The sequence below is a fragment of the Microtus pennsylvanicus genome, chromosome 7 (assembly GCF_037038515.1).
Source record: "Microtus pennsylvanicus isolate mMicPen1 chromosome 7, mMicPen1.hap1, whole genome shotgun sequence".
Lineage (NCBI taxonomy): Eukaryota > Metazoa > Chordata > Mammalia > Rodentia > Cricetidae > Microtus > Microtus pennsylvanicus.
In genome coordinates this window covers 50,907,332-50,923,213 of record NC_134585.1, presented here as the reverse complement: position 1 = coordinate 50,923,213, position 15,882 = coordinate 50,907,332, and the positions used below count along the sequence as shown (strand labels likewise).

General features: G+C 45.3%; 1 protein-coding gene across 2 annotated transcripts; it reads left to right on the top strand.

Moving 5' to 3' along the window:
- Positions 1-910: 910 nt before the first annotated feature.
- Ankrd66 (ankyrin repeat domain 66) lies at positions 911-15,348 on the top strand. 2 transcript variants are annotated; one of them, XM_075978920.1, is made up of 5 exons: positions 911-970; positions 2,668-2,922; positions 5,229-5,399; positions 9,302-9,530; positions 14,283-15,348. In XM_075978920.1, the coding sequence occupies exons 3-5, from the start codon at positions 5,237-5,239 to the stop codon at positions 14,467-14,469; spliced, it is 579 nt and encodes a 192-aa protein (XP_075835035.1). In that variant the 5' UTR covers positions 911-970; positions 2,668-2,922; positions 5,229-5,236; the 3' UTR covers positions 14,470-15,348. The 2 variants fall into 2 exon arrangements, with proteins under 2 accessions (XP_075835035.1, XP_075835034.1); XM_075978919.1 differs by lacking the exons at positions 911-970; positions 2,668-2,922 and having other exon boundaries at positions 5,098-5,399; positions 14,283-15,334.
- The last annotated feature ends 534 nt before the right edge of the window (positions 15,349-15,882 follow it).

Genomic DNA, 15,882 nt, shown 5'->3' with positions numbered 1-15,882 from the left:
GGGTTCCGTTTCACAGAGCCTGAGTTCCATCTTGGAGTGTCCCTCTTTCTTTGATCATCCCCTGCAATTCAGAACACCAACAGAAAAAATGAGAGAAGAAAAAAGAGAGGGAAGAAGACAGAGGGATGGAGGAGTCTGAGATCAGCGGTGTCAGAGACATGGTAGATGCTTGGTTATAGCAGAGGGGAGGAGCAGAAAGGAGGCCAGGAGAAAGCATCCAGAAAGGTCCTATTTAAACATCTATCTTGCATCAAATGTTTTATAAATTACTTTGGCTATTTGTATTTAATAGCCAGAAGGGAAAAGGTTAAGAGTGTTTCCTTTCGACTGCAGTGGTGGCACAGGCCTTTAATCCCAGAATTATTCAGGAGGCAGAAACAGGCGGATCTCTGTGAGTTCAGGGCCAGCCTGGTCTACAAAGTGAGTTCCAGGACAGTGAAGGGGGGGGGGGGTAATACACAGAGAAAATTTGTCTCGATAAACAAACAAACAAACAAAATACTTCCTTTGTGCAGTGATAAAAAAAAAAAAACCAAACCCCAACAACATTAAGGAATTTCCTCAGGATCTCACAGCTGGTTCTGAAGGTGAGGGTCCCCTGCTGTCCCTGGTAATCCGAGGTGGGAAGACTTCCTCAAGTCCCATGTGGCTACTAAGCAGCTGGGCTGCTTTACAGTCTCTTGTGGGTTGTGAGCAGACGGCTGCTTTTCAATTTCAATTTGATTATCAAATGCTCTTAAAAGCGTACTGAGGACCCATACCAGTTAAAACTAAAGGAGAAGATGAAATTCTTGAACAGTTTGGATGAGAAGCAGAGAGGCAGGCCTGCCCACCAGACTCCCAGGGCCCGGAAGCTAAGGCTCATTCTTAGCTTGCCTGGGGAAGAGGCGGGGTCAGTTTCCATGGTGCTAATAAACTAACACTCCAGCCAGCTACGGTGGCCTGCAATACAGGGCTCCCAGGAGAGACAGTAAGTATTTTTAATCTTAGTTCTTTTTTTATTAGGTAAGTCCTACTTAACTCAAGTATGTACTACAGATTATTTTCTAAGTCAAGGTATGTCTCCCTGAAGGATTGGGGTTCAGATTTACTTGATCAAATTCATAAACAATCATGCAAAGCAAAGTCTACTAAATTTTAGAAGTTAGGTTAGTGAATTCAGGTCAGTTTGCATACCAAAAGACTGGGTGTGTTTAAAGCATCCAATTCGGTGGGTGTTAGGATTTCAGAGCCAGGAAACCATTGCTGCCGCAGTCTGATTTTCCCAGGTTTCTGGTCCCCAAATGAATTCATGGATTCTGATGCAAATTACATGTAGGTTTTTAATATACAAACTCGAGTTTGGACCACACCTCCAGCACACCAACATAGTGAGTGAGGGAAGAGCAGCCCGAGTCCAGGGAAGGGGAGAACGTTTAAAGGGGAAACCCCATAATCAGGGAACTCATGTCTTGTCGTCTTGGGAATGGATAAGGAGGGCATAGGATAAGGGAGTGTCTGAAACCATTGGTCAAGTTTTGGGTACAAAAACCTGAACAAAGGGCCATTAATAACATTTTCAAGGACAGGATGCCTCCTAGGAACATCTGGACCTCATTAAATTTTATGGCCCTGCTCCCTGACTTTCTAATTGGCTATTTTCAGGGTTTCTGTTCAAATTTTTGCACGTTTCTGGGGCTGAGATCAGCCCCCACTCATTATATGACTTAAGATGAAGCCCCTTCTTTAAATCCGAGTTTGCAAAGTCGGGTCCTCACACAAGGAGTCTGCCACCCTACCCCCACATGAAATCCTGTGCTTTGCTGGCGCTCACTGCTCACACCCACCTACCCCAAACTGGTCCTACGCTGCTATTGATTTACAGTGGACTCTAGAGATTTGCCTGCGCCCATGGAAGCATGTGTGTGATTTTGTTCATATAGCATGTTTCATGACTCGTCCATAGAACATCTTATCACTCTTCATTTGTTCTGTGTATGTGTGAACGTGTGTGTGGTAGACAGAGGTCAACCTTGTGTCTTGTTTCTCGGGAGCCATGCACCATGTTTCTTGAGACAGGGTGTCATTGGCCTGTAGCTCACTGAGTAGGTTAGCCTGGTAGGCCAGGGAGCCACAGAGATCTGCCTGTCTCCTCCTCTCCAGGTAGAATTAGAAGTGTGCTCCCACAGGGATGGAGGGTGGACACAGGACTGGGAAATGAGTGGGGTTGAAATCCCCAAAGAATCAATTAAAAAATTATGTTAAAAACAAAGAATAGGCCAGGCGGTGGTGGTGCATGGCTTTAATCCCAGCACTTCGGAGACAGAGGCAGGTGTATCTCTGTGAGTTCAAGGCCAGCCTTTTCTACAGTGAGTTTTAGGATAGCCAGGGCTTCACAGAGAAACCCTGTCATACACACACACGCACACACACACACACACACACACACACACACACACACACACAATGTTAACTTATTGTTGATCAAATCCTCTAGGGTAAGGGTTTCCTGTTAAAGTAAATGTTTATTTTTTAATTTTAGTTAATTTTGTATATATGTATGTCTGTGTATTTGTGTACGTGTGTGAAGCAAAGACCAGCGCTGGGTGTCTTCCTCAACTGCTCTCCACATGATCCTTTTGATCCAGGGTCTTCACTGAACTTCTGGTCATCTGTTCTTATTCACAGGCAGGAGGCAGAGAAGGGCTGAGGAGCAGGATGTGCATCCACCTTTGATGTAAACTCACTGCTCCAGTTGAGCGAACCAGACGTCTGAAAATCTGCTAGCTAGGGACTCACAGACCGAGAGCCGCAGCAGGGAGCCCCGAGCTCTCTGTGAAAGGTGCTTCCTGTAAGTGTGGTGAATAGCAGTTTGCCGAGGGCATCTTTTTTTGTGTGTCCGGCCATCACCAGTTTTCTTTACCATCACCTTTAAACCACAGGGTAAGTGACAGAAGAGTGGACAAGGCTGGTGACATTTTAATTCTAAAATAAAAACAGTTTTCACTTCATAAGTCCGCTAAACTAAAAATCAGTGGCCCCTAAGGGTTACAGTGTGAGCACTGGTGTTTCATGGCAAAGGATTTTGTGTGTTTGCATGTCTGTGTGAGTGTGTGGGAGGAGAGGTGTGTGTGTGTGTGTGTGTGTGTGTGTGTGTGTGTGCATGTCTGTGTGAGTGTGTGGGAAGAGATTTGTGTGTGTGTGGATGTGTGGATGCGTGTGAGGAAACATGTGTGTGGATATGTGCATGTGTATGAGTGTGTGGGAGGAGAGCTGTGTGTGTGTGTGTGAGTGTGTGGGAGGAGAGCTGTGTGTGTGTGCGTGTGTGTATGAGTGTGTGGGAGGAGAGCTGTGTGTGTGTGAGAGTGTGTGGGAGGAGAGCTGTGTGTGCGTGTGTGAGTGTGTGGGAGGAGAGCTGTGTGTGTGTGCGTGTGTGTATGAGTGTGTGGGAGGAGAGCTGTGTGTGTGTGTGAGTGTGTGGGAGGAGAGCTGTGTGTGCGTGTGTGAGTGTGTGGGAGGAGAGCTGTGTGTGAGTGTGTGCATGTGTGTGAGTGTGTGCATGTGTGTGAGTGTGTGCATGTGTGTGAGTGTGTGCATGTGTGTGAGTGCGTGGGAGGAGAGCTGTGTGTATGCGCATGTGTGTGAGTGTGTGCATGTGTGTGAGTGTGTGGGAGGAGAGCTGTGTGTGTGTGCGTGTGTGTATGAGTGTGTGGGAGGAGAGCTGTGTGTGTGTGTGAGTGTGTGGGAGGAGAGCTGTGTGTGCGTGTGTGAGTGTGTGGGAGGAGAGCTGTGTGTGAGTGTGTGCATGTGTGTGAGTGTGTGCATGTGTGTGAGTGTGTGCATGTGTGTGAGTGTGTGGGAGGAGAGCTGTGTGTATGCGCATGTGTGTGAGTGTGTGCATGTGTGTGAGTGTGTGGGAGGAGAGGTGTGCGTGGTGTGTGCTTGTGTGTGTAGAGTTCAGAGGACAACTTTGGATCCTGGTTCTCACATCCTCCCATCTTCTGTTTGAGATAGGGTCTCTCATTGTCATTGACTGTAACATCACCACATAGTTAAGAGCACCTGGGAAGAGCGCCTCGGAGACCCACCTGTTTCTCTTTCCCATGCTGGGATTACAACCATGAGCCACTACACCCAGCTTTTTATGTGGGTGCTGGGGACCTGAATTTAGGTTCTCACTCTTGAGAGCCTCTCCCCAGACACCTCATGGCATACCCCTCATACCTGTTTTTAGCTGTTTTATTTGTGAGTTGGCAAGCTGTACTCCTCGTGTGGTGCGGCAATAGCTTTTACTTTCCACGGAGCACTTATGACTTATGCTGGATCCAGTCATCCAGTCCAAACTGTTCATGCAGATTGTTGCTGTCCCCATAGCATCTCTGGATGCTTCCACACTAGAAAGACAGGATGCAGACCTCCACAACTATTGTAGCATATTATTTTAACGTGTGTTACTTTTGTTTACACTGCATTTGTTTAACTCTGTGAAGCTGTGATTCTTTGTCTGTCTAAAACACCTGATGCTCTAATAAAGAACCGAATGACCAATAGCAAGGCAGAAGCAGAAGGTGAGGGGGGCTGGCAGGCAAAGAAATGAGGAAGAAGAGGAGCCATGAGAACCAGGGGAGAGGGCATCAGGGGCCAGCCACCCAGCTACAGAGCAAGTCACGGAGAAAGAATTAAAGAAAGGCATACAGGAATAGAGAAAGATAAAAGCCCAGAGGCAAAAGGTAGATGGGTTAATTTGAGAAAAGCTGGCAAGAAACAAGCCAAGCTAAGGCTGGCTTGACTAAGAATAAGTCTCTGTGTGTAACTTATTTGGGAGCTCGGAGGTGGGCCCCTCAAAAAGCCAAAAGAGTAAAATATCACATAACACACAACCAACTCAAGGTAGCATAAAACTGAGAGAACTCTGAAGTAGGGGTAGGAAGTCACCCTGGAAGATGGGTGGAGCGCACACTGTAAAGTGCCAGAGATAATTCTGGGTACAGTGGAGGCCATCGGTAGTTTTGGGGTTACAGAATGGTGGATCTTATCCACAGTTGCTGCTGTCCACTGTTACTAAGAGTTAGGTACCCACACAGCAGAACACACCACACACACACACACACACACACACACACAAGTTTATATATGCAAATCCACAAAACAGGAAAGCAGAAACCTGTTTCTGAGGCAGAAATCCAGGGAGCCCTTGCTAGGGGTGAAGGGCTGTATGGGATCCCCTAAATGGCCTGTATGTCAGGCAGATTCTGACATGGAATTGTCGAAAATGTCAGACATGACAAAGCTCCATCAGGCCGTGGCAGCAGGCGACTACAATTCAGTGAAGAAGATTTTGAAGAAAGGTCTCTGTGACCCAAACTACAAGGATGTGGACTGGAGCGACAGGACGCCGCTCCACTGGGCGGCGATCAAAGGTGAGTAGACAGTGCCTCTGCAGATCCCTTCCTCCTAGTTCACCTTCACGGGGCCCTCAGTCTGTGTCAGAGAGTAAGGCGTACATTTCTTTAGTGCTAGATGGAGCAGTCCGACCCTGGCACTAACCCTTAGTAGTGATAGCACCTGGATCCTGTTATTTAGTGTTGGGGGGACTCATTTTTCTATATTATGGGGGCAGTAAGGCTGTACTGGAGTTCTTTGATGTGGAGTTAGTTAACGTGTACCATGATGAGACTGCAAATATGCTCTCAATTAGTCCTCCGTCGTCATGACTTCATGAATGGAGCATCATGAAGATCAATCCATCCCCACTCCCTCCCAGCACATCCCAGTTATACTACAGGAAGTTAGTGACAAAGCTCCGTCTTTGGAAATTGGGGCTGGACAGATGGCTCAGCAGTTAGGAGTGCTCGCTGCTCTTGTAAGGACCAAGTTTGCTTCCTAGCACCCACACCCGCCTCGAACTCCAGCTGCAGGAGAACCAACAGCTTCTGCCTTTAGGGAGCCTACACACATGCATGAGAACAAGGACATACAAGCACACACATAAATTCAAATAAACTAAATTCTTTTAAGAAAAGTCTTTAGTGTCAGGCAGTGGTGGTGCACACCTTTAATCCCAGCACTTGGGAGGCAGAGACAAGTGGATCTCTGAGTTCAAAGCCAGTCTGGTCTACAGAGTGAGTTCCAGGACAGACTCCAAAGCTACACAGAGAAATCCTGTCTCGACCCTTCCCCCCCCCCCCCCCCCGCCAAAAGGAGAGTCTTTAGAAATAAACATCACAAAATGATGTTAAGCAAAGCAGTACTATAGGCAACTTTGGTTCCAATTATTTGCCTTTCTTGTGGGGAGGGGGATTAGGCAGAAAGTAAGACCAACTGCAAACAACTTTGCAAAAAATCTATGTAGGGAGCATTGGTAACGATACCAGTTGACCACTGAGGGAACACTTGTGTGCTGGGCATTGTGCTGGGCGTTTCACGTCTGGGAATTTGTTTGTCCTCCTCAAGGATTCAGTGAGATTAATGGTACAGTCCTGATCTGCAAATGAAGGCACTGAGCATTGGTTTTCTTATCCAAGGTTTTACTTGTTAGTGAATCTGTTTGATTAGAAAACCTGTGTTCTTGAACTGTGTCGGCTGTATTCTAAAGGTGCTCAAATTACTAATTGTAATGAATTTTGCTAGTATGTGTTTGTACATGATGTGTATAGGTAGGGGTGTGTGTGGATATGTGTGTGTGTGTGTGTGTGTGTGTGTGATGGTGTGGAGGTCATATGGAGGTCAGAGGACAATTTTCAGGAGTTGCATTTCTTCAACATTATATAAGCTCTGACTCAGGTCATCAGGTTTGAATGATGAGCTATCTCATTGACCCAAATCTTAAAGTATTTTTTATTTAAAAAATTAAATTAATTTCTTTTTAATGCTTAATAATATTTTTTATTATTTAACTATATCTTGATCATATTATTCCTCTTCCCCAAGTCCTTCCATATCTTCCCTCCTTCCTCCTTTAATCCCAGCTCTTGGGTGGCAGAGGCAAACTAATCTCTGAGTTAAAGGTCTGTAGAGAGAGTTCTAGGACAGCCAGGGCTACATAGAGAAACCCTGTCTCGAAAAACCAAACAAACAAAACCAAAACAACAATAATTCCCAAAACCAAGAAAGCAAATACAACCACACCCAAAAAGAAAAATTAAGAACAACAAACTGTAAACAAATAAAAGTATACATGTACGTGCATGCATGCACGCGTGTGCACATGCACAGACATACACCTGTGGACTCCATTATATGTTGGTCAACTACTGAATACAAAGCCTGTCCTGGAGTGGTTAATATACCCAGTATCATTCTTTTGGAGAAAACAGACTTTTCTCTCCCCTATAGTATACTTTATTAATTTGTGACACTTATTAACTTTTTTTCTAGATCCCTGGGCTATCTACTCTCAGGTTCTTGGGCACCCAGGCAGTGTCTGGTATGGGCTCATTCTCATGGTGTGGGCTTTAAGTCAAATCAGATATTGGTTGGTTACTCCCACAAGCTTTGTGCCACCGTTGCCTTAGCTTATCTTTCAGTCAGGACACCATTGTAGATCACGGGTTTGTGGCTGCCTTGGTGTTCATGTCTCTCTTTTCAGAGCATGAAGAACACCTTCCTGTACCAAAGAACATAGCGATGAAGGCTCTGTGTAGGCACTGGCTCCATGTCTCCATCTTCAATGAGTTGTGTAGGTTCTGTCTTTACCAATGGGGCCTTGCTGTCAGTTTGTGGAGAACAACCTATAATCTTGGTAATATCCTGGATTGTTTGGGGATTCCCATGGACCCCCTTTGACCAACAACTCAATTAGATTAACCCAATACTGGTACTAAAAGCTTTGTCTGGTGATGAGATGGCCAATTAGAACTTTAACCCCCCTTCATTATTTAGCAATTTCATTGAGATCATCTTCATAGATGTATTTATTTTAGGATATTTCTACCATATTTAGGTTTTCATATGCGGTAGTTTAAATGAAAATGGCCCCATGGGCTCATAGGGAGTGGCACTATTAGGAGTTGTGGTGTTGGAATAGGTATTTGTTGGAGGAAGTGGGTTACTGATGGGGGGCTTTAAAGTCTCAGGAGCTTAAGCCAGGCCTGGTGACTCAATCCTTTCCTGCTGCCTGTGGGTCTCTCAGCTCCCTCACCAGCGACATGTCGGCCTGCATGCCACCACAATTCCCACCATGATTATAAAGGACTAAACCTCTGAACTGTAAGCTAGACCCAACTAAATGGTTGTTGGTTTTTTTTTTTAAGAGTGGATCATGCTGTGGTCACATCATTGGTGTGGTCATGGTGTCTCTTCACAGCGATAACACCCAAACCAAGACACCACTCTACCTCTTAAGTGCCCCTTAATTTTAGCTCTCTCACACTGTTTTCCTCCCACAACCCTTTCTCCTTTCCCCTCCCCACTTGATCCTCCCATTCTAGCCCCCCCATATCCATCCATCTATAACTGTCTAGTTTATTTCCCATTCCTAATGAGAGCTATCTGTTCCCTTTCGTCCCTTCCTTACTCTATAGCTAACCCCTGTGGTTCTATAGATTGTAGCTTGGTTATCACTAACTTCATAACTGATAACCACGTATAACTGAATATATGCCACATTCATCTTTGTGAGTCTGGGATCTTGCACTCGGGATGATTTTCTTCTAGTTCCATCCATTAGCCTGAACGTTCCACGATGTCATCTTTTAACAGCTGGGTAACATTCCATTGTGTAAATGTCTCATATTATTTTTATCCATTCTTCTGTTGAGGGACATCTAGATTGTTTCCGATGTTTGGCCATTTATGAATGGAGCAGAACATTCAAGACCCATTTGGGGTATAGACTAAGTTCAAGGCCAGTCTCGGCAACTTCCCTTACTCTCTCTCAAAATAAAAAGTAAGGAGAGTTCTAAGGACTATAACTCAGGATAGAGACCTTGTGTACGGCATGTGGGGACCTATTCAATCCCAGAAAAATGTGCAAAATAAATAATTAAAACAAGCAAAGAATCTATTGTAGCTGTAGAAGCAGTGAGATTTGCCAGTGCATAGATAGGAAGGACTCAAGTAAGACCTGGAATAGTAGACAGAAGGAAGGACTGTTCTAGAAAGAATACAGAAAGTTCTTAGAGGGCTCAGGTCTCCGTGGAAGGATGATGGGAAACTGTCTCCCAGGAAGAAGGATAAAAAGGAAGGGGTATGTTGATAACACGGCAGAGGTACCTCAAAGGCCTGCCTCTTCCTGCATCTGTACTGTAGGCTGCTCCTGGTCTCAGGCCACGGAGGACATTTGTATCTTAACTCCACAACCTTTCTCCATGGTGTGTCTAAGGCCAAATGGAGGTGCTACATCTCCTGATACAATATGGAGCCAGACCCTGCTTGGTAACCGACGTGGGCTGGACCGCAGCTCACTTTGCAGCTGAGTCCGGCCATCTGAACGTCCTCAAGACTCTGCATGCACTGCCCGCTGCCATTGATGCTGCCGACTTCTTCGGAGATACACCCAAGAGGATCGCGCAGATCTACGGGCAGAAAGCCTGTGTGGACTTCCTGGAGAAGTGAGTACTGTTTCCCAGCTGTAGACAGAAGCCTGTGATCTGAGTTTTCATCAATTGACCAATCTCAGGTAAAGAAAATGAAGCAAAGAGCTCTAACCCAGTGGTTCTCAACCTTCCTAGTGCTTCAATTCTTTAATACAGTTCCTCATGTTGTGGTGACCCCCAACCCTAAAATTCCTCATTACTACTTCATAACTGTAACTTTGCAACTATTATAAACTGTTATATAAATATCTGATATGCAGGATACATGACCCCAAAAGCATCATGATCTACAGCTTGAGAAACACTGTACCAATTGACAGGAATCATAATTTTTAGAAGATTATATACTTTTATGTGTATGAGTATTTTGCCTGGGTGTATGTATGTGCACTGTGTGAAGCCAAAAGTGGGTACCAGATCCCCTGGAACTGGAGCTACCAACTGCTGTAAGCAGCCATATGGGCTTCTAGAGGTACTGCTTTTAACAGGATGAGTGATCTTTTCAGTCCCTATAAGTTTCAAAATTGATTTTATGATTTTTTTTGTAAATTAATAAGCAACTTGAAAGTGAAAAGTACATTGACTTTTTTTGCTTTCAGTCATACAAAAAATATCTCTAATAAGGACTGGACGTTAAGTCTGGGCCACGGCCTAAGCTTCATGGCCACTCTCAGGTTTCTGAAAGGTACTCCAGCTAGCTGTGTGCTTCTGTAGAGATAAACCAGCCTCCTGACCCTCAGTTTCTTCACACTGACAGTGCAGCAGGGGCTGCGGAGATGGTTCAGGCAGGGAGGTGCTTGCCACACAAACAAGAGGACCTGAGATCGGATCATCAGGACCCAGGTAAAACTAGTCAAGGTGGCCTCATTGGTAGCTCCAGTGTGAGCATTCAGAGACCAAAGGATCCCAGGACAGCCAATCTAAGCAGAACTGCAAGCTGTAAATGCAGTGAGACGCCCTGTATCAAAACCCAGGGAGACGATTCACTTCATTGGCCTCCTGCCTCTGTATGCACCTGCACACACAAGGACACAAACACACACAGATACCACACACACCATGAGGCAAATGAATTTAGACTTCTGTTTTTAACACCTGTCTCCATTCATGTATGACTCCCCCGGCATGACTAGACCTTGTCAAACATTTATTCACTTATTTATTAAGTTAAGCAGTTGAATATAATTGAGTGCTAATTCTTTTCTCTGCAGTTATAGCCCTGAGAGGAATGGAAATGAGATGTAAGATTCTATAAGTTGGGTCAACAAGAGATTCATACAAGGAGATGTCGAATAGCCTGCTCTGACCATGGTTGCATGGGAAGGAGATGAGATGGACGGAAGCCCTAGAAGTAATGCCAGTTTATGGTAGAGAACAGTGACAGGAGGCTGTCTCCTGTGAGCTTCAAATGTGTTACTGTCAAAATGTTAAATTAGGACAGGGTGGTTGCTTAGGCCTACGGTGGCAGCTGCTCAAGAGGCTGAGCCACGGAAATTGCCAATGTGGGGCCTGCCTGACCTAGCATCCCCAGCCGTGGATGGATCTCCTGATTAAACCGGGTTTCAGCACCAGATCTATAAAGTGAGGACAGGACTACTCCAAGGTATGGTTGGAGAGAAGGTTTTTATTGTGGATCTGAGGGAGAGTACAGCCAGAGGCATTCCAGTGCAAAGGAGTAGACTAACATGGCCAGGAGAGTGGACTGGGCCATGAGACAGAAGTGAGAGAGAAAGAGAGGGGAGAGAAACAGTAAAGAGGAGAGAGGTTCAAGAGGATCAAGAGCCAGCAGTGATCCAAGAGACAACACGGCTGGAATCGCAGGCTATATAGGAATGAGAAACTGGGTGAAAGGATGCCCTTGAGCTGGAGAAGTTTAGGGAAGGGGTGGGGTGAGAAGGGCTGAGAAACTCCAGAATGCCAGCATGGACTTTGTAACAAGTATGTATAATGTTGAGGGAGCCTGGAGACCATGATATTTGGTATGCTAACCACAGTTAGCCATTTGTCCCAGTTTGGTTTTTTGTTTGTTTATTTTTTGTTTTGTTTTTCTTTGGGGGTGGGGGGGCGCCATTTCTGCACTCTCTACTCCTGGGCTTTGACTCTCTACTCCTAGGCTTGACGTAAATATTCAGAAACAAGTAAATGAGCGGTGGCAGGGAACTAGAGACATCTGCTTCTATCTAAGGCCACCTCAGCTGTCTCTGAGACGGCAGGAAGGAGCTCGCTTTTTACCAGCTCCCCATCGTTGTACTTCCGGGCCTTACAAATCCCCACATCAGCTCACTCTGGCCTTCCCATCTTTGTGTCATGGTGTTCCTCCAGCTAGAGCAGTGGTTCTTGCCCTTCCTAATGCTGTGGCCTTTAAAAGCTGCTCCTCATGTTGTGGTGACCCAACCACAAGATTATTTTTGTTGCTACTTCATAACAGTAATTTTCCACATTATGAATTGGAATGTAGATATCTTAAGTCTTAGGCAACTCCTATGAAAGGGTTGTTCAGCCCCTCAAGGGGTCACAACCCACAGATTGAGAACCACTGATCTAAAATCTTCATATCTTCTATGTTATTCTTTACTTAGTCTTCACTTCCTCCTGTATTGTTCGTTGTTTCTACCCCTTTCCCCCTCCTTTTTGGTCTGTGAACACGTTTAAGTAGGCCTTATTAAACAATTTAACTTCTCCTCTAGGGCCCTGGACTACTCCGGAGTTCATCTATGGAACCGGTCCTCCTTCCTCATCTCTCGCTCCCCCTTTGGAGATCTCTCCCATCTTTATATGGGTACATTTCTCATACAAGTAACCATAAAGGTCCTGTTGCTAATACAATGTTCCCTTCTCCATTCGTAATCTTTCATGTATTTCCCTTCCTCTTCTTCCCTCCCTCCCTCCCTCTCTTCCCTTCCCTTCTCTTCCCTTCTTTTTTCCTCCCTTAGTTCTCCTTCCTCCCTCCCTCCTTTCTTCCCTTCTTTTCTCCTTCCTTAGCTCTCCTTTCTCCCTCCCTCCCTCCCTTCCCCTCCCTCCCTTCCATCCTCCCTCCCTCCCTTCTCTCCCTTCCATCTTGTCACAGACTCACTCAGCTTGGTGTCCCTTTCCCAGGGGCTAGTATTAGAGCCAGGCACTATCACGCCCAGGTTCTCGGTATTTATACTTAGGTGCTTTTCAAATGCTAGAATTCCCCAGAGTCTTGTCCTTGACTTTCTATGGATTTTTTTTTCTGAGCAATACCCCATCCTTAGTGACCAGATGCACACGACATTTGGTCCAGCATAATGAAAATAGAGCGGGCACTGCCGTGGACATCAGGCAGGCAATACTGAGCAGACGAAAACATCAGCTGCATTATTTGTGAATCCCACCTTCTCATCATTTCCCACCAGAAACTTCCTCCCCTTCTGATGTTAGAGTTAGAGGGAAGAATTCAGGATGTAGGTATACTTAGTCTGGTCCTGCAAATACAGAGGTGCCCTGGCAGAGGGAGGGGAGAGAAAGCCTGCTGGTCTGGGTGCAGCTACCATGTTGGAAATGTGCATAGGTAGAGTGAAGGGGAGGGAGTGTGGAGGGAGGCGTGCCCTGGCCGACTGGGCGATCACTGCCAGGACTTGCAGGCTAAAGCAGGCGGGCCATAGTTGGGCAAGAAGCCAATGCTGAACCCATCGTGGGATTGATGAGCTAGCAAAGTTGCTCACACCATAGAGGATGCGGCAGTGTGTATCCTGTCGTGGGATTAGAGGGTTAGTGGGATTAGACAAGACCACTGGGTTCCTTCACAGTTCACATTGGGAGAAGGTGTGCTCTGAGGTTATTTTTACTTAATTTACCTAGATATACAGTCTATGCAATTAACATTTTTCTTCTTGCACTTCCAATTTACTTGATTGATTGATTGATTGATTGATTGATTGATTGATTGATTGAGACGGGGTTTAACTCTGAAGCCCAGACTGGCTTGGAACTCACTGTACAACAGAGGCTGGCCTTGAACCTGCAGCAATCCTGCCGCCTCATTCTCCTGGGTGCTGGAATTGCACATGTGCTGTTGGGAGCAATGAGAGCCCAGATCCTGAATTTCTTGTGAACAACTTGTTTTCCCCTGATCTGAGTGCCTACAGCTGCTCTGAGCACGAGACCTTCAGGAGTTCCTGATGGCAGGAGAGTGGTTTCTGGTGGGTTTGGCTGGGGCGTGGCTATCTCTATATAATCTGCCCCTGAACACAAGAAAGGGGGCAGTCTTGGGGAATCCAAGGATGACCCGTGTCTCTGTCTGTCTGTGTGTTTGTGTATTTTAACCTCCAGCCCCTTTGCCCGAAGCTCAAGAACTGGGTAATAGCGCACTGAACGCAGACATGGGGGCGCGGTGGGCGGCAACGTGCCAACCTACACTTTAAAATTTCAAACAACGAACATGTGTGTCTTGCTTTTATAGTCGGAAAAATAGAATTAAAAGGAAACACTTTCCCGTGTCATGAAGACTGTTCTGAAAATGTGGGCACTTTAACAGTGAGCAGCCCCTCCTCCCAGCTGTCTTTGAGTCAGAGATTTATCACACTCAGGCCGTACCAACCTTCGGGTAGTTCCTCTGGGGTCTGAGACCCAAGCTTTAGAAGGTTTAGAATGTAGAGTGTGCACTTGGACATATATGAATTTGGCCTCCTTGCATCTCAATTAGACCATGAATGACCTGCTCTGTGTGTAGTGCTCAGGAAGAAGGGTCAGTGCCAACGCTGGCCAGGCTCCTTCTCACACATTCACAGGCTGTTCTCTTTGTAGAGCAGAACCAGAATGCCGGGACCACCGCCAGAGAGGGCTGTTGCTCGATGAACAGGACCCAGATTGGGACCTCAAGAAAAGGGAGCTGGAGCTGTCTCTTCCCGCCCCGGATCCAAACACCAACAAAAAGAATAAGAAAATCCGAGGCTCCACCAAGCTCAGCCATTCCAAGGCCTGGAGGTTATGAGAAGGGAAGCCTGGGGACAGACTCAGGCAGACCTAGGACCCAGCACGGAGCCAGAGTTGTTGCTAGGCTTCCTCGTCTTCACGGGATTTGACTCAGTCACCCTTACCCAGGCTTCTACAGAAAGTCACAGCAAACCATTCAGTTGGAAAGTCTTTCTGCAGTGTTCTATCAGAGCCAATGTCTCAGTGCCAACCCAGAAGTTTGACCCTGAGTGGACCTAGCAGCCTACAGCCAACAGCTGCTTGCATTTTGTTTAAGTGGAGTTTCAGCATGCTCCGCCCCTCACCTACCCACACATCCCACATAGTTACAGAATGTTCAAGATCAAAGAAAGAGCTCTTCCAATGTAATTGATTAGTCTGGGGCAGAAAAAAAAAAGTGAAATTAAAAACAAAACAAAACTCTTTAAAACTTCCCAATATGATGAATTCAATCCATGAGTAAAATTATTTTTGGTCACAAAGACTAAGTAAAAGCAAACGCTCTCACAATGTTTAGCATTTTTTTTCTTTTTTTTTTTTGTGGGAGCCCACAGTGCCAGCATTGGCAAATTTCCCTATCATCCACCCACCTAGGAGCAATGGCATGTGTGTGCGATGGACCCACTCGGTGTGAGACAACTGGAAAGCCTCGCATGAAGGGACTCTGCCTCACCTAACTGAGCATTGGCAGAAAATGATGAAACATGGCTTTGTTGGTCTAGTTTTCCAGTTGTAGATTTTACAAAGTTAGACCAGGTATTTTCAAGAAATGTATAGCATCTATCGAAGTTTTGAAGACAGCACAAGAAAAGGTTAATTGCCTTGTTATCAGCTTTTAATATTGATTCGCTGAAATATGTCAGATGTTTTAATGCCAAGTAAAGATACTATTACAATTAATTTTACTATCTCCTTTTAATTTTACTTGTTTCTAAGTATGAAATTATATGGTGTGTTGCGAGCTGTTGGGTTTCAGCTCCAGGTTCTTTGTGAGTAGTGCTATAAGGACTCAGTGCCCTTTTCCCCAGACAGTGATGAGTAACCAGACCAAGCAAGAGAATTGTCTTTATACTGACTCTTTACTAGCAACTTCAATATCCAATGCATCCATGGGGTTTACAATCTTAACACACAAACAATTCAATATCACAATTATCAATCCTACTAATCCTAATACATAAAAGCAATTTCTAACTTCCATTTGACTTATCAATTATCTATAAAACACTTTGTAACCTCAATACAACTTATCAATGAACATTTCCTAATCTTATCAATTATGCATAAAATAATTCGTAACCTTAATACAACTTATCAATTAATAATTGCTAATCTTATCAATTATCCATAAAATATCTCTTAACATTTCACCCACTAAACACATGCATAACATTTCACACACCAAACATACATATTAACACATCTCTGTTCT